Here is an 18,319-nt window from a genome sequence, read left to right on the forward strand (position 1 = left end):
TTGAATTTATTTGTGAAAAATGAAATCTGAGCCAGTGCCTTTTTTTTTTAAATCAGTAACATTATATCTCTTTTAGGAAATGTTATATGTTCTTAAATTAAGGAGATGTCATTCTACCAAACTAAAAAAGGTTTTGGCTATGAATACCCAAAATGATGGGGTATTTGTTTGATTTGGATTCATAAGGAATTTAAGATACTTGTGGTTTAATAAAAGTAATAGACTAAAACATTGCACTGAAAATTCAGATACTTCTAAATCATAAAATGTAGGAAGAAGGGAAGGCCCTAGGGTCATACATTGTACCAGTAAATTTAGATATTTAGACATAGATACTTACATGCTTTGTCTCATGGAAGGTCAAAACTAGTACACTCTACTAATCGTTATTTTAATGCTTCCTACCATGTCTATAAATATTTTTGAGTATTCTTAGTAAGTGTTACCATGCTTTTTAGTCCAGTCTGTTTATATGTGCTTCAGTGAATTTATTAATGAAATATAAGACTATCAGCTTACAAGATGATTTATTATGTGTTTTTCTGTAAGTAGCATAATTCCTCATATTAACCTTCATATTAACTCTGCATGTCAAAAAGTAGATGTCATACGTTTTCCATGAATTTTGGCCACTGTCAGAATTTGAATATTTTTTTATATTCTGCAAAGGTCCATATCTTTTCTGAAATGATTACTTAGTTCTCATCTTTCTCAGTGCGGTAGCTGACAATATATAGATAGGTAAAACGTAGTCTTCTGCTCCCTACCACCAGACAGAATGTTAACCTTTTAAATGTTTTTTAAAAAACAAACCAATCCACTAGCCTACTACTATATATAAGATGTGAAAAGTTATAATATACATAATTACCATTTTCACCCCGTCCTCTATTAAGGTAGAGGATCAGGGTGTAGATTTAAGGATATTTAGGAGATAATAGGCTAGCAATTGTTTAATACATCGCAAGATGAGCTAAAGTTTCAGAAACTCTGGAATAGGCAACATTTATAATGTTGCTATCTGAGATAACTTGATAGCCAACTACTCCTTTGCTTTTTTCCTTTCTTCTCTTTTTCTCCTCTTCCTGTTCTCTCTTCTACTCTTAGCATGTCTTTCCCTCCTTCTCCATACAAAGCACATTTAATTTCTTAGGAAATTATGGGGTAGTCAGTCACTAAATGCATTAATTTCTTTTAAGTAAATTATGTTTACTCATCTAGAATATGATCTATTAAGATAGATTCTAAGATTTGGTTAATAGTTGGGGATATAAAAATAAAAATTTTTACATATCAAATTATTTCTGCAGATCCCCAAGTAAGCCTTTGGCACGGAAATTAATGGATTGGGAAGTAGTAAGCAGAAATTCAATATCTGATGACAGGTTAGAAACACAAAGCCTTCCATCACGATCTCCACCTGGAACTCCTAACCAGTAAGTACAGACTTACTGTAGACTGGCCTGAAGATCAAAATATGTAAATATTTGCATTTAAATATCTAGTCAAACATGATTTTTGTTGCTCCAGAGCATTATTTTCTCATAGCCTGCAGCTTACTGCACAAGTGGCAAGAAAAGTCTCATCAATCAGGGAGTAGAACATTGAACAAGGATGCTCGCTTTCCTGTACGGTATGGAGCTCTAGCCAATAAATCAAGATCTATTCGTAGAATTAAAATCTGGAAATGTGGTTGTTATTGACATAATCCTTTTTCATGTGGCTCTCCAGAATTCTAGGGAAGCATATGTTTTTTGAAAATGCTAAATGATTGTGATCATCTTACCTAACCTCCTACCCCAACTGTTCCACCACTTTCTTTGGTCTGGAAAAAGGGGTTTCCAATATAAATTCTCACAAGCTTAGCCATGTCTGCACTAAGAAGCCTGTATTACTCACCACTTACTGTTTATATACTTCATTCTAGTATTTCTCACAAAAACTGTAGGCTTTGGTATAGATAATAATAAGATAATCAACTTGTACTGGCTGAAGATGTTAATTTTATAATGTCTTAACAAATGTATTGTGTGTAATATATGTATGTAATTAAATAATGATAAATAGATGTCAGTGTATTCATAGACTTTGTTCACCCAAAAGGTTGAAATCAAAATATTTGAGTTTTGGTATGGAATATATTTGAAGTAGTCTAACTTCAGAAATATTTTAAACACATTAATATCCGTAAGTGTGTACTACGTTGTACTTTTATGAAAGATTTAATTTTTTATTTTAGAGAGCACAAGCAGGGAGAGGAGCAGAGGGAGAGGGACAAGTAGACTCAGCGCTGAGCGCAGAGCCTGACATGAGGCTTGATCCCATGACCCTGAGATCATAACCTGAGGTGAAATGCAGAGTTGGATATCCAACCAGCTGACCCACCCAGGTGCCCCTGTACTAAATTCTAAAAATTGTGTCACCAGTGGGTGTTTTTCAGCCCAAGAATAAACTTCTACATAACAAAAGTAAAGTTTGATTTAGAGATCATTACCTCATACCTATGTGTCTTCCTAGCTGCTAAGCTGCTAAAAAAGATAGACTCACAAGTTTTTCTCTTACTAATTGCAGATTGCTATATCATCTTTCTTTATAAAATACTGCATATATTCAGAGACTAATCAACTATTTGAGGAAAGTCCAGAACCATCTTTTTTGGTCCGTTTTCCAGCCACCCATTTCTCCATTTGTTACTAGTAGCACTAAATAATTAGAGCAAATTACAGAAGACAGAGGAAAGATGATTGAGCTAATTAATTAACAGTAGCTCTGATTAAATTTCCTAGATAATGAAACAGTTTTAGATATAATCTGAAAATTTTTTTTTCTTAATTCTAAAGAGACAGTATAGTGTGATGGTTAAGAGCATGGGCCCTGGAATCACTGAAAGTTTGAACTTTGAGCAAGTTAATTAATCTCTTTGTCCCATTTTCCTCATTTACAAATTATAATAACAGTGTCTTTCTTATAGTATTGTTATAAGGATTCAATGAGGTGATATATGTAAAATCCTTAGAACAATGCCTAGCACATAATAAGTGTTCAAATGTTAGCTGTCATAATTAATAGTAATAATGATAATAATTCATGTGACTGTCACGAGGATGGAAATATGTTATTCATTATTTATTTTTAGGAATTTTAAAAAGTCCCATAAATAAAAACTTTTATACGGATTAAAAAAGAACACAGACCAGAGATATTTCTGAATTATTTATTCTCTCCCTTTATTTTATACAGACATACCTTGGAGATGTTGCAGATTTGGTTCCAGACCACTGCAAAGAAGCAAGTCACTGAATTTTTTTGTTTCTTAGTACATATAGAAGTTATATTTACACTCTACTGTATTCAATTAAATGTGCAGTAGCAATGTGTAAAAAATCAATGTGCGTACTTTAATTAAAAACACTTTATTACTAAAAAATGCTAACCGTATCTAAGCTTTCAGCGAGTCATAATCACTGATCACAGATTACTGTAACAAAAACAATAATGATAAAGTCAGAAATAATGCAGGGATTACCAAAGTGTGACAGAGGCATGAAGTGAACAAATGCTGTTGGAGAAAGGCACCCAATAGACTTATTCCATGCAGAGTTACTGCAAACCTTCAATACGTTTTTTTTTTTTTTTTTTTTTTTTAAAGAAGAGGGGCACCTGGGTGGCTCAGTCAGTTGGGTGTCTGATTCTTGATTTTGGCCCAGGTCATGATCTCGGGGTTGTAGGATCAAGCCCCGCATCAGGCTCTGCACTCTGTGGGGAGTCTGCTTGAGATTCTTTCCCTCTGCCCCTCCCTTGCTCATGAACTCCCTCTCTCTTTCTCTGTCTCTCTAAAAGAAATAAACCTTTTAAAAAGAAGATGAGGCAATAAAGCAAAGTGCAATAAAATGAGGAGTAAATGCTATAATACTGTAAATGCTGATTAAGACACTAAGTTGTAGTGACTAAAGCTAAGGTTGGTAGAGATAATAGATTGAACAGGTAAAACCCTTGTGGCAGATCGCTGACTGTAGTTCTGATCTTAGACTTCCTATTTGGTATTCTTTCTGTTTACATCATACTATCTTTGTCAGAGATTTTGCTTAGTCACTGTGGTTAGTGTTAAAACATGTACCCACTTTCTAATGTAATCATGTAAGTAAGAAACTGGAAAAAGTTGAACTAAAGCACATTTTCACTCAATTTTTCTTCTTCTTTATATAGTCGAAATTCTGCATTCACACAAGAGGGAACCCGGTTACGACCATCTTCAGTTGGTCATCTGGTAGACCATGTGGTTCACACTTCCCCAAGCGAAGTATTTGTGAATCATAGATCTCCGTCTTCAACACAAGCTAATAGCATCGTTCTGGAATCTTCACCGTAAGACCTTTTTCATTTAGCTTCCCTCTTATAAATAATAATGCCCCAGATTGTTTCATTTGAAATAATCTGGGAAATTAGGGTATTTGATACAAGCATTTATTTATTCAGTGTTTTGAAATTTTTATGTATTTGTAAATGTGCTTATTTGTTCCTGAGAGTTCTTTGTATTCCCCTCCCCCTACCCCACCCCCAAAAATCCCTCTTACTGTTTCATTGACAGTATGTTCTTAAACCTTTAGTTTCTGCAGCTAATGTTGCACTGTGGTCAGGCAATAAAATACTAAAAGATAGAGTTAATATTTTTTCAGGAAGGGAACCATAAGAATGAATAGACAATGTGGGAAAAATTAAATAGCAAAGGAGAACTAAATAAGATGACCATCATTCTGAAAATAAGCTGTAGAAAGTATGCACCCAGGGCGCCTGGGTGGCTCAGTCATTAAGCATCTGCCTTCGGCTCAGGTCATGATCCCACCGTTCTGGGATCGAGACCCACATTGGGCTTCCTGCTCAGCTGGAAGCCTGCTTCTCCCTCTCCTGCTCCCCCTGCTTGTGTTCCCTCTCTCGCTGCCTCTCTCTCTGTCAAATAAATAAATAAAATCTTTAAAAAAAAAAAAAAAAGAAAGTATGCACCCATCTTTTTAAAAATTCATTCCTATCTCCTATTACATACTGGTATATAAATCCAGCTTCATAATTCAGTATTTATACCCCATTAGTTTAATACACAACATGCTTATCCTCACAATAATATGCAATATCTTGATTTATTGGTTTATATAATGCAGTTAGTCCATATGCAAGTAAAAACAGTGTGAGAATTTTGGGAAAAAAGTAAAATTCTTTATAAGGCACATAGATAAGTAGAAAGATTAATTGTTGAGAAGAAGGAAGGGTGTAGGATGTAGTGACTGTGATCAGGGCTGAAGAAAAAAGGGGTCTGAGAGTGATGGGTAGAAGAGTAGATGGACTGATAAGCAAAGCAGGTAGGTGTAGGAGCTCGGGAACACGTGACAAGATATAGAGGAAGTGTGGTTGTCCTCACTATGGGGCCAGACAAAGGAGGACTGGCTAAGCTATTAAGACAAGTGGAATTTTAGTCTTGGTAACAAAGCTTGGTAAAACATTTTGATTGTGTGTGTACAGAGGATGGAAGAGTAGGAAGGATACACAGTGACACATGTGGAGAATGAGTTGACAGGAGACAAGGCTGGTGGAAATTTAATTTTTCTTAAAGATTTATTCATTTATTTGTCAGAGAGCATGCGCTTGCAAGCAGGGGGAGTGGCAGACAGAAGGAGAGGTAGGCTTCTAACTGAGCAAGGAGCTGGAAGTGGGATTCGATCCTAGGACCCTGAGATCATGATCTGAGCCAAAGGCAGATGCTTAACCAACTGAGCCACCCAGGCTAATTTTTTATTACTTTAAAAATTATCCTTGTAGGGTCGCTTGGGTGGCACAGCGGTTAGGTGTCTGCCTTCGGCTCAGGGCATGATCCTGGCGTTATGGGATCGGGCCCCACGTCAGGCTCCTCCGCTGTGGGCCTGCTTCTTCCTCTCCCACTCCCCCTGCTTGTGTTCCCTCTCTCGCTGGCTGTCTCTATCTCTGTCAATTAAATAAATAAAGTCTTTAAAAAAAAAATTATCCTTGTATACTTTGATTTTTTAATAATCATATATTTTCTAATTCTGAAACTTTAAAAAGTACAGTAATTAAGCACATGATCGAGATGTTAATTGGTTACATTTAAAAATGCTATACTTTCAGCACATAGAAATAAACCATATAGAGGAATTTCAAAACCCCATCTTACTACAGAACAAAACAATATAACTCCCAGGACCTAACCAAATTATCTCAGTCCATTTTTTGAAGAGTCCTTTTCATACAGACTCACATACACATACACATATACATACAATTGAGTATCTCCATATATATATTTTATAGGTTCATCAACCCATTAAAACCTTTGTTCTGGTTTCCTGACCTTGAATGGAGATGCAAGTTCAGGACACATTGGCATTGTGTAGGTGTTGCTTCCCCATCCTGATCCGCAAGAATTTCAAATGCTTGGACCTTTCTCTAGACATGTATTTAGTGCGGCTTACGTGTTTGTATTCAGTTTTGACTCTCTTAACACTGCATTTAAAATTCAGCCAGTTTTAACCTTAAGAATAATGAGAGAGGTCTGAAAAGATAAGCTTAATGGTAAACGAATAACTTACATTAGTTGCTTACAATCAGCTTCAGAAATTATCTCACTGTTCAAGACAACTCAATGAAATAGGAAAGACATGTAATCCCCATTTTGTAGATGAGAAAGCCACACTTAACAGGACTTGTCCCAATTTACAGAACTAAAATTCAGGTCTTCCCTACCTGAACCAATCAGCAGAACTTTGTGTCTTAGACAAGGCTTTGTTGATTGATTGACCAGTTGGTTGGTTGATTGCTTGGCTGGCTGATATTTGAAATCCGGAGAAAACATTTTACAACTTGGAATCCATAGGTTTTAGTTCTCGCCAAATGTGGAAAGAATTCGGACAATGTGTTGGATGAAACACAGAGCATTTCAACGTGTATTGAAACAAATCTTGAGATCAATCTCACCAGTTCCCTGTTTTTTTTTGAGTGAGTACAGGGCCTTTGAGGTGAAACCTGGGTCCAAACTTCAGTCACTGGGTAAGGTCACCTGCTTCACAAGGAGGAAACACTATTAACTCATTGGTGTGTTTATTATGGAAACAAATAGGTTGTTTGTACTGCTTAGAATAAAGTTACCGTTTTTAGGCGGGGGTGATTGAGACTACAGTCTACCATTTCCTTCCTTTCTTTAAATGTTTCGCAGAAGATTAGACTGTTTTGGTTTGTGATTTTCTGAGAAAAACAATAACTCTCAATTAATTTGAAAATACTTAACAGGTGTTTATTTTAGTAAATTCACACCACAAATGTTAATATATTCCTATTAGTATGTAATAGGGAAGCTTGGACGTTTCTACAAAATCATCACAAAACATGTGAGTTGGATGGTTAAGATTTTTTTATTTTCATACAGATTGCTAAAGACAGCAACAGAGAGCTGCTTTGACTGCAGAATAAGCTGCTTTCACTGCTGCTGTTGAAGCATTCATGAGGAAATTTAAAGCTGAGTGGACTCAAATCAGCAAAGTTTTTGCCTACCTGGCTTCATTGACAGTTTTAGCAAATCTTTTGCTGCTATGTTACAATATATTGCTCTGTTGACAACAAAGTGCACTAATTTAACATTTTCATTATTTGCTCTTCACTTAACACTTTTTAAAATGTCAAAGTTGAAGATAAGCAAGTTATTTGTATTGAAAAATCCCAATATGAGAGTTGGGCATTGGAACACTCTCAGAATTATATTCCCATGTCCCCTTCTCCTTTCTTAATGTCCAAAAGTTAACACAGGTAGTAATTTGTCCACAAAATTTTTTTGTGGGTGAATTTTGAACATTATGTTTCAAGCTCTGGTCCCACTCAAACCTCCCCCCCATCATATACAAATTATTGGTTTTAAGTATATTAAAATCATTGAGTTAGAAATACGTTCTCCATTAAAGTAAAAATGCATGTTATTAAAGCACAGATCTCTACTGATCTTGCATTCTCTGCATTTAAATATAAGTTGTTTTTATTAGAACTTAAAATATAGAGCAGTATTACCACTTATAACCAAATGGCATGATAGAAAATAGTCATGTTCGGGGTATGCTCTGAGAAGTTCTGTTGAGGCCTCAGATACTGTCAGGTGGGTTGCTTAGCTTTTGTATATTTTATATATTGGCATCTGAGAAGTATCTTATTTGGAGAGGAGTCTACTGCTACATAAAGTATGGAAACCTCTGATTTAAAATAACTTTGCTCCTGCCTTTTATAGTTTTGTTTAAAGTGCAGCTATAGCATAATGTTCAGAGCAGAAGTTCTGGATTCAGGCTGGGTTTAAGACTTGGTTCCACCACTTCTAATTATATGACCTTGGATGAGTCATTTTATCTCTGTAAGCCTCAATTTCCTCACCTTTAAAAAAACAGGATGATAATATCTACCTCATAGGGTTGCTCTGAACAGTAAATGAGATGTATAATAGTTAAGCAGAGAAAAAGTGCTTAGTAGATGTTAACTATAATAATTGTATAATTCTAGTTAATTTGCGGGGATATACTGGCAGCCTTTAAGAATATTAATCAGCCATTTATCTGTCTACTTGTTTGAAGTACGGAGATGAGGAATTCTCCAAACTCTTAACTTTATCCTTAGGCCCTAATCACAAGAGACTCTTCACAGATTTCACAATCCTGAAGGATCGAATTCATTTTCCGGAGCCATTTTTGCTTGGACTGTCCCATTCTAGTCTTTTCTAGTGAGTCACCACAGCTTCATCCTCACTTCATCAATTCCTTTCACTTAGTCTTTAAAGATTTGTCTTCACTTTGCTCCTCTGAGCTACTACCACTGAAAACTTTATGTCCTCACTCAGCTTAACCCAATTCCCATGCCAGTCTTGCATGGGATCAAGTTGATCAAGTTGACCAGTTTATCAAGTCTAGCAACATGCAGTTGACCCTTGAACAACGTGGGCGTTAGGGATGCCAACCCCTGAATAGTTGAAAATTCACATATAACTTTTGACTCCCCAAAAACTTAACTGCTAATAACCTGTTGTTGACCAGAAGCCTTACTGAGAATTAAATTAAAAAGTGAGTAAGTAATTAACTATACTCATGATCTCTACATTAAATATGAAGTAGGAGGTTATTTGTTATAATAAATTGAGTTAATACACTTGGAATATGTCTTAAAATGTAATTGATAACCTTTGTTCAGAATAAGAATTTTCAGGAGTCTGTGCTGTGACATCCTTGATTACTTTGATAGACTGTATTAGAGACAAAAATAGATATGTAGATGGAGTTTGGTTATTGGACATGGAGACATAGAAAGGGTAGTTACTGGGATTACTGGGAGAGCACATAATTAGTTTGTAAAAGCTCCCAGACCAACCTATCCCTCTGCAACAATCTGACATCTGAAGAGCCTGACCATCACTCTCCGAGAAGTTATTCTAACAAGAAAGTTTATTCTAACAAGAAAGTTACATAAAGCAATGAGAGAAGGCAGATAGCCCTTTTCCTGAAATCTGAAATTACAGTGTTCTTTCCTGTCTAATCCTCTCAGTGCATGCTGCATTCTCCTCACCTTGTCTTTAGAACTTGGCTCAAATCCCAACCCAAGCCTGTGTGCTTGGCTCTCTTCCTTCCTGTGTTTTCCTGCGGACTTGAATATTTAAGAGAGGTTATACTCAAATACGTACTGGAATCTCACAAGTAACCCTGGGTGGGATTTATGTGGACTGGGATGCCCATGGCCCATCTAAAGGCAGCAGCTCATTCTTGGCTTTGACCAGTGGTAATGCAGTTTCATTCTTTCCAGAGCGTCCAAATTTTCCATTCTGAAAATCCAGATACATATGTAATTTTTTGAATGTAGCCAATTAACTCACATTTTATAAAGAAAAAATAATGGGCCAAATGTATGTTGGCCAAAATTGGCCCACAAGCCATGAATTTGCAACCAGTGTTTCAGGACAATGATTTCTAATTAGCAATGCATAATAAAAATCACTTCTGGAGCTTTTTTGACTATATATACCTAATCTTTTGATCAACTGCTTTTGATCAACTGCTTTTTATGTTTTATTTTTTTTTTTTTTAAGATTTTATTTATTTATTTGACACAGAGAGACAGCCAGCGAGAGAGGGAACACAAGCAGGGGCAGTGGGAGAGGAAGAAGCAGGCTCCCAGCAGAGGAGCCTGATGTGGGGCTCGATCACAGAACCCTGGGATCACGCCCTGAGCCGAAGGCAGACGCTTAACGACTGCGCCACCCAGGCACCCCTGATCAACTGCTTTTTAGAAATGTCACATCTGTGAGGCTGTGCCAGGGGATGTGTCCGTCTTTGTGTCCTAATCCCTTCCAGCAGGCCATGTTTGAGGTCCATGTCTCTATTCTCATCTGTGGGAACATTTTCCTGGATTAGCAACACTTGAATATATTGGATCTTAAAGGCTTGGGCTCTTGGCAGTTAAAACTGGTAGAATAAAAACTATTACATTTGGTACCTGGAGTCTCTGACCATCAAGATAGACCTCAAAGAAGGCTTTGCTGAAAAAGAGAGGTATGTTCTTTGATGCAGTCCTTACAGACTTCTCAGAATTCAGAGCATTTTGTTCCCTAAAGACTTCTATGTAGAAAGTTAGACTGAGTGGGCATTATGGTTTATCTACTTATTTCATGATTAAGTTTTATATTACATTATGGAAATTTGGAATGACTATTTTCTCTTAAGAGAAACTTCCCTGGAGGGCTATACAGTTAAACCATTTATTATTAATTCTGGCTGACTTCCTTGGCACTAATAAAACTTTTATCTTCATCACCTGTATCTACCAGGTATTTAGCAAGCAGTGAGCCTCTAAGTAAGGTTCACACCTTCTCTGCCAGGGGAGAGCATATGTACCGAAGAGCCACTCTGACACTAATTTCTGTATCTGTGTTCTTGGGATAAACTATGCTGTGGTAGCAAATTACCCCAACTTATAGTGACTTATAACAATAAAGGTTATTTCTTTCTTACATTATATGTACATCATGGATCATCTGTGGCTCTACTCCATGTCATGTCCATTGCAGGACCCATACTCTTGTTTGGGGCATGGCTAGTCTGATGGCCAAGGAAAAAGAGACACATGATGAATCATGAGCTGTTTCTTCAGGTGTCCTTTCAAAAGTGACCCCTTCTACTTACATTTCATTGGACAGAGCAAGGCCTATGGCCAAGCCTAATGTCGGCCAGAGAGAGTGGAGAATGATTTTTGAACAATAATACAATCTAATGCAGTTCCACTTCCTCAAGACCTTACAATTTGTATCTTGGGCATCTGTTGTCACTCAAAAAAGCAGAAACTGAATGAAATCTGTGTCTGGATAGTACAGCAGCCGCCGTGCAACTTGATACAGCAGCTATCAACTCTCTTAAGAGACCTTAGGCAATGGGACAGTAATTCTTTTATTTTCTCAAAGACCTCCTGGCATCACAGAGATTAATAATAACCTCTGAAATGGTCACTGCTCCTACCAAGAACTATTTCCCCTTGCCTTATTTTCCTCACTTCCACAACCTCCATGGATGAATGCTTCCTAGGATGCAAATTGAACCACTGGTTCCCCCTTCTGGCCTTGTGAAAAACTCACAAGTAGTGTTATTACATATACTGTGCTGGATCTTAAAAAAGTTACTGTTTATACCTTGAAGCTTCTCCTACTTAGCTCTTTTTATTAATTCTTGCTGTCACAAATTGAGGCCTATGCTCCCTAATGTTAATTGGATTTTGTTTCTTTAAATTACATACTCCAACAATGTCTTGTCCATTTTTATCTCCTCAGTGAGCTCAACACTTTTACTCAGATTCTAATCTTTGTGAGCATTGAGTTCATTACTTTCATGAATTGTATGTTTTGTCTTGTTTTTGTAAGATTTTATTATTCGTCAGAGAGAGAACACAAGCAGAGGGAGTGGCAGGCAGAGGAAGAAGCAGGCTCCCCCCTGACCAAAGAGCCCAATGTGGGACTCTATCCCAGGACCCTGTGATCATGACCTGAGCTGAAGGCAGACGCTTAACTGACTGAGCCACCCAGGCATCCCTTGTGTTTTATTTCTAAGTAAATTGGGCCAATCACAAGTTCTCTAGATTGTACCAGTTGTTTTATCTGTGGAACAGCTCAACTCTCAATTCTGATTTCTCTTTGTCTGCCTTTTTCCCTGGCTACCCATGTGACTCCACTGATAACATTATTTTTAAAGTGTTTTGGAAAGGTGTATATACTGTTATAGTAGATTAATAGATATCTTCATTGTGATACCCATAAAGTATATTTAATTATTATGTAGAATTGTTTACAGATTTGATAAAGTAGGGAATTTGATGTACTACTTAAACGTCAGAGTTAAGAAAGGTTTCATTAAACAGTAGCACTTGTAAATAGAATATTTAAAGCTTGTCTCTTACTAGACATTGTAAATATCCGAGTTGATTGAGCCTAGCTTTTATTTTTTTTTTTAAGATTATATTTATTTATTTGACAGAAGAGCACAAGCAGGAAAAGCAGCAGGGGGAGGGGCAGAGGGAAAGGGAGAAGCAGGCTCCCCACTAGGCAGGGAGCCAGAGCAGGATGCGGATGCGGGGCTCGATCCCAGGACCCTAGGACCACAACCTGAGCCGAAGGCAGACACTTAACCAAATGAGCCACCCAGGCGCCACGACCCTAGCTTTTAAAATAACAATTCTAGAAGACAGCTTCCAAAATACTCATTTTTTTTTCCCCTTTTTCCTGTCCAGGTCACAGGAGACCCCTGGAGATGGGCAGCCTCCAGCTTTACCACCCAAACAATCAAAGAAAAACAGTTGGAACCAAATTCATTATTCACATTCTCAACAAGATCTGGAAAACCATATTAATGAAACATTTGATATTCCATCTTCTTCTGAAAAATCTACTGTAAGTAGCTTTCAGATATTCTCATATTTCTTCAAAATTTTTTAATCGGAAGTGAAATTTTTTTATACTGTGTTATGTTTTGTCTGTAATTTATATTACTGTACTTTCTCTTTTTCATCATATGTTGCTCATGAATTTTGCCATGATACAACCCAATTGTGGAATTTCCTTTTATCATTGCTCTAAAAGTTCATTCTTGACAAATTTATGTTGATTTTAGTCTTGCAAAGCATACATTTTCAGAACAAACGCTAATAATGCATTAAATACAACTAACTTTATTATATAATTTGCTGAATGCAGAGACTATCATTTTCATCAACCTTTTGAAATTGAGTACAGGTCCCTGGAGTATATGATCACTCTCTGTTCTGTAAAATATATTTATGAATTATGTTGGTACTTTTCCCTTAGAGAACGTGCTTTTACCACAACAAAATGGTAAATTTTTAGAATCCTCTTTAAATTTAGATTTATGAATTTTTAGAATCCTCTTTAAATTTAGATTTATGAATTTTCATTGCTTTCTCAAGTAGATGTAAATAAACGAAAAGTGAGGGGCGCCTGGGTGGCTCAGTTGTTAAGCATCTGCCTTTGGCTCAGGGCGTGATCCTGGCGTTATGGGATCGAGCCCCACATCAGGCTCCTCTGCTGGGAGCCTGCTTCTTCCTCTCCCACTCCCCCTGCTTGTGTTCCCTCTCTCACTGGCTGTCTCTATCTCTGTCAAATAAATAAATAAAATTTTTAAAAAATTTAACAAAAAGTGAGATTGTCGGTAAATTTTAGGGATACACTGTGTTCGTGAAGTATCAAAACAGACAAATATGGGTATATTTCAGGAAACTTAAAGGGACATCAGGGAATAGAATAAGGTGCAGGGAGTGGAGAGTCCACAGAAGGTATTGGCAGTACTAAAAGTTTCTGGTGACCATTGCTCTAATATAACCCTCTTGTATCTAAAGTTTGAAAAGCAAGAGGCAACCACTCTATTCTCCCACACTTACTGCTCCACCACCACAAACATGTCAAAAAAAAGTTCAGAATCTTTACCAAGAATGAACGACAACTGGGGCGCCTGGGTGGATCAGTCGTTAAGTATCTGCCTTCGGCTCAGGGCGTGATCCCAGGGTCCTGGGATGGAGCCCCACATTGGGCTCCCTGCTCTGCTGGGAGCCTGCTTCTTCCTCTCCCACTCCCCCTGCTTGTGTTCCCTCTCTCACTGGCTGTCTCTCTCTCTGTCAAATAAATAAATAAAATCTTAAAAGAAAAAATGAACGACAACTGTGGTGTTACCTGTGTGGTGATTCTCATGTATCATTTATTCATTCATAATCATTGAGGTCCTTCTGTGTATTGGGTTCTTTGCAGGGTAGTGGGAATATAAAGACAAATAAGACCTGGTCCCTGCTGTTAAATAATCTGCAATCTAATTTGTTTGTCTATTCATGCAAAAATTGTTGAGTACCTGCTGTGTGCCATGCATTATTAGAGGCACCAGGGATATATCAGAATAAAATAGGGGGAAAAAACAAAAAAACTCTATCTTCAAGGAACTTACATTCTGGGGATAAGGGCAAGACAAACAGTAAACGAGGTAAGTAATTTAAATATATAGCATATTAGATTAAGGAGAAAAGTAAAGCCGGAAGAGGCCAGAGAATTTCAAGAGTGGAGTGCCACAACTTTGAATAGTGGAAGCCAGGGATGAACTCAGTGATGAGTCATAGAGCTATCTAGTGGAAGAACAGGTGAGCTGGGGGGGTAGAGGTACAAAGGAAGGAGTATGCTTGATACGGTCAAGGAACACCAAGGGAGTCAGTGTGGCCAGAGTAAAATAAGCTAATAAAGAGGAGGAGAGGGCCAAATTTAAAGATTCTGTTTTTTAACCCTGAGTGAGATAGGAAGCAAAAGAGGTGGGACGTATCTGAGGAGAAAAGCAGCATGATGTCACTTAAGTTGTAACTGTCAGTCTGACTGTTGTATTGAAAACAGACTAAAGCAGGGCAGAAGTAAAGATAGTGGGTGTGAGGTCGTACAGCATTCCAGGGATGTGGGGGTGATTCGGATCCGGATGGTAACAGTGGAAGGAGGACAACGTGGCTGTATTCTGGATAGTTTGAGAACAAACCTAACATCATATGCTGAGAGATTGGGTGTGGAGTACTAGAGAAAGAGAGCGATCCAAGGTAACAGCCAAGTTTTTGGCGTGAACACTAAGAGAATGAAGTTGCCGTTTTCTGAGATGTGAAAGGTGGAGCCAGGTATAGGTGGATATCAGGAGCACGGCTTGGGACATGCCACGTTTGAGATGTCTGCTGGAAATCCATTTACAGTACGGTTCTGGAGTTGAAGGGAAAGGTCCAAGCCAGAGGTTACACTGAGGTTTGGTGGCGCACGTGGACAGTATGTAAAACCACAAGACAGGAAGACAACGCCAAGGAAGTGTGGTGTGTGCAGATAACTAAGTAAGAGGTTCTAGAAAGTGAGCCTTTGGCCCTCCTAAATGTAAACATTAGGGAGATGACGAAACCAGCAAAGGAGACCGAGAAGATGCAGACAGTGAGGTAGGAAGGAAACTAGTCCACTGGCTAACTGGCTGACGGGAAGAAAGTCACAGAAGAACCAACTTTGTCATGTGTTACTGGTAAGTCAAGTAGGATGAGGGTTGACAGTTGGACACTGGATATAGCAATGTGAAACTCTTTGGTGATCTTAATTAGAATAGCTGATGGAGCACTGGAGATAAAAACATGACTCTGGGAGGTTGGGATCAGGGGAAATAGAGACAGTAAATGTGGCCAACTCTTTAAAGAAGTTTAGCAGCAAGAGGAAGGAGACAGGGCAGTAGATAGGTGGGGAAGCAGAGACCAGTGAAAGTTCTTTTATTATTTTTTTTTTAAGGGGAGAAATAAGAGTATTTCTCAGAAGGGTGGAGGAAATGGATAATATAGAGGAGTAGAGAATTGACATAGCAATATCCTTGAGTTTGGAAGAGGGCCTGGGTCTAGAGCAAGGAGGAAGACAGTTTGAAGGCAATACATTTAGATGTGATTATAGGGAAGAATATACAAATAACTAATACAGATGTAGGGTTATGGGAAGACTTCCCAAAGTGAGCATCTCTGACCTGTGTCTTGAAAGATAAGCAAGAATTAGCCAGATACTTCCCCTGAAAGAGCACACATGAAACATGTTCAGTGAAAGAAGCCAGTAACAAATGACCATGTATGTGAGATTTGACAGTAGTCAAATGTATAGAGACAGAAAATAGGTAGTGGTTGAGTAGGACTTAAGGAGTGAGGGTGAGGGGTGGGAAATGACTGGTAATGGGTACAGGGTCTCTTTGGGACATGATGAAAATATTTTTAAATTAAATTGTAGTGATGTTTCTACAACTGTGTGACTATAGTAAAAATTACTGAATTATACACTTTGGGTGAAGTGGATAGCATGTGAATTATATCCCAATAAAGCTGTTTTGAAAAAGCAGAGGGAGAAATGTGAGTTCTTTTAACACTTAGGAACACATTTGTGCAGAGCTTTGAGCTGGGTTCCAGGGATATTGCAGTTGGTAACTTAATTCATAATGCCTGTTCCTCCTTGCATTTAGCCTAGCATGCAGGGGCAAGGAGAGTGTATCTAGTTGGTGTAACTGCAAGTTATTAGAATTTACTTTCCTGAATTAACATTTGAATTTAAATTATGATTTTTTTAATACACTGTAGATAGTATCAACATACAAAAAGCATACACCATGTATATCTTTGAAGGAGAGATTATAAATGGGGAAATTACAAGTTATTTATTTTTGTCTTTTTAAGCCTAATGGTGGTATTCCACAAGATAATCTTGTTCTAATCAGAATGAAACCTGATGAAAATGGAAGGTTTGGATTCAATGTAAAGGTAATCTAGAATTTGCACTGTACTCAGTTTTTAAATTAAGGCGTGTCTGTTTTGGTAATATTTGACTGACATCTGACTTGCTCTGTTGTTCAGGGAGGGTATGATCAGAAGATGCCTGTGATTGTGTCCCGAGTAGCACCAGGAACACCTGTGAGTTATCTAAATCTTGCAAGTAAATCCTGTTTTCAAGAAAATGTACTCATTTTATTTTTATTAGTTTAAATAAAGGAATAAATTAATAATTTCTTTTAATTCATCAAGTATCAAATGTTGACTAACTCTCTTATATTGTTGGGAAGTTAGTTTTTATTTCCAGTCTATAAGAGTTTTTTTAAATCCCTGTTTTTGTAAAGAAGCTGTATATAACTTCCAGTGTTTCTAAAGTGTTAAAAGATTCTATGAAAAGACCGCCTTTAAACAGCAAAATTTGTTTTTCTTTTTTGTTTGCTTTTTTTTTTTTTTCATTTAGAATTGTTTATCTACAGTCTATTTGCCTACTTTGTGTTTAAGAAATTTACTTTAAATAGAAATGATAGCAGTGTGGGACTCCTCGGTGGCTCAGTTGGTTAAGTGGCTGCCTTTGGCTCAGGTCATGATCCCAGGGTCCAGGGTTGGAGTCCTTCCAGTCATGGGGCTCCCTGCTCGTTGGGCAGTCTGCTTCTTCTTCTCCTTCTGCCTGCCGCTCTGCCTGCTTGTGCTCTCCCTCTGTCATATAAAAACTAAAATCTTAAAAAAAAAAAGGAAATGATACCAGTGTTTTCCCTATAGGGACAGTTTTTAAACTTTTTATTGAAACATATTAAAAATAAAGTATTACAGTATATTAAACATTTTAACAAAAGTAAACACTCTATGTACCCATTATGATAAACCCACCTGTACCCTTCATTCACCTTCAGCGCTCATGAACTTTCTGTTCCTCAGAAGGATAATTCTTAATTATGGATGTGTTATCTTTATTGCTCTTACATGTAACAAATACTGCTTTCAAATTCCCATTTATGTCTTTGCCTACTTTACCTGGTCTTCAGGGGCTTTTCAATCAGCACCTTTTATCATTTCCCTCTCCCTGTCCTAGGGCAGGTACACACCAGCAGCCTGAGAGAAAAAAGCCAGTTATGCTGTTTTTTGGTGCTTTGCAGCAACCTTAAAGTTAGTTTGAAGATGACAATTAAGACTGATCAGGGATTTCATGATACATAGTTTTGGTTCTGGTTGTTAAGGACTTTATTGGTTGCAAATAACAGAGTGCTCTGGAATACCCCTGGCTTAAGCATAAATACAAAATCATACACATAATCATATAGCTATAGAGGTTTCTCACAAAACCCAAGGATAGGGATGCAATTAGACCTCTAGAAAAAAAAAACCTTTAAAATGAACATCAGGACTCTCTATTTTTCATCTCTATTTTCTTTTTATATTCCACTTTTCTCTCTCTGTAAACCAGTTTGTGTAG

The 18,319-nt window shown here is 37.4% G+C and overlaps 1 protein-coding gene across 6 annotated transcripts in view; it reads left to right on the forward strand.

Annotated features, from left to right (window-relative positions):
* PTPN4 (protein tyrosine phosphatase non-receptor type 4) overlaps positions 1 to 18,319 on the forward strand; it is a 219,612-nt gene that overhangs the window by 161,684 nt on the left and 39,609 nt on the right. For 4 of the 6 annotated variants that reach the window (XM_040645905.1, XM_040645921.1, XM_040645912.1 and 1 more), the window contains 6 exons: positions 1,311 to 1,436; positions 3,241 to 3,288; positions 4,207 to 4,365; positions 12,796 to 12,955; positions 16,777 to 16,860; positions 16,954 to 17,010. In XM_040645905.1, coding sequence (XP_040501839.1) covers positions 1,311 to 1,436; positions 3,241 to 3,288; positions 4,207 to 4,365; positions 12,796 to 12,955; positions 16,777 to 16,860; positions 16,954 to 17,010 — 634 coding nt within the window. The remainder of the gene's footprint in view (positions 1 to 1,310; positions 1,437 to 3,240; positions 3,289 to 4,206; positions 4,366 to 12,795; positions 12,956 to 16,776; positions 16,861 to 16,953; positions 17,011 to 18,319) is intronic. The other 2 variants (XM_040618945.1, XM_008686110.2) reach the window with 1 other exon arrangement.

This window comes from Ursus maritimus, unplaced genomic scaffold (genome assembly GCF_017311325.1).
Source record: "Ursus maritimus isolate PB19 unplaced genomic scaffold, ASM1731132v1 scaffold_1, whole genome shotgun sequence".
Classification (NCBI taxonomy): domain Eukaryota; kingdom Metazoa; phylum Chordata; class Mammalia; order Carnivora; family Ursidae; genus Ursus; species Ursus maritimus.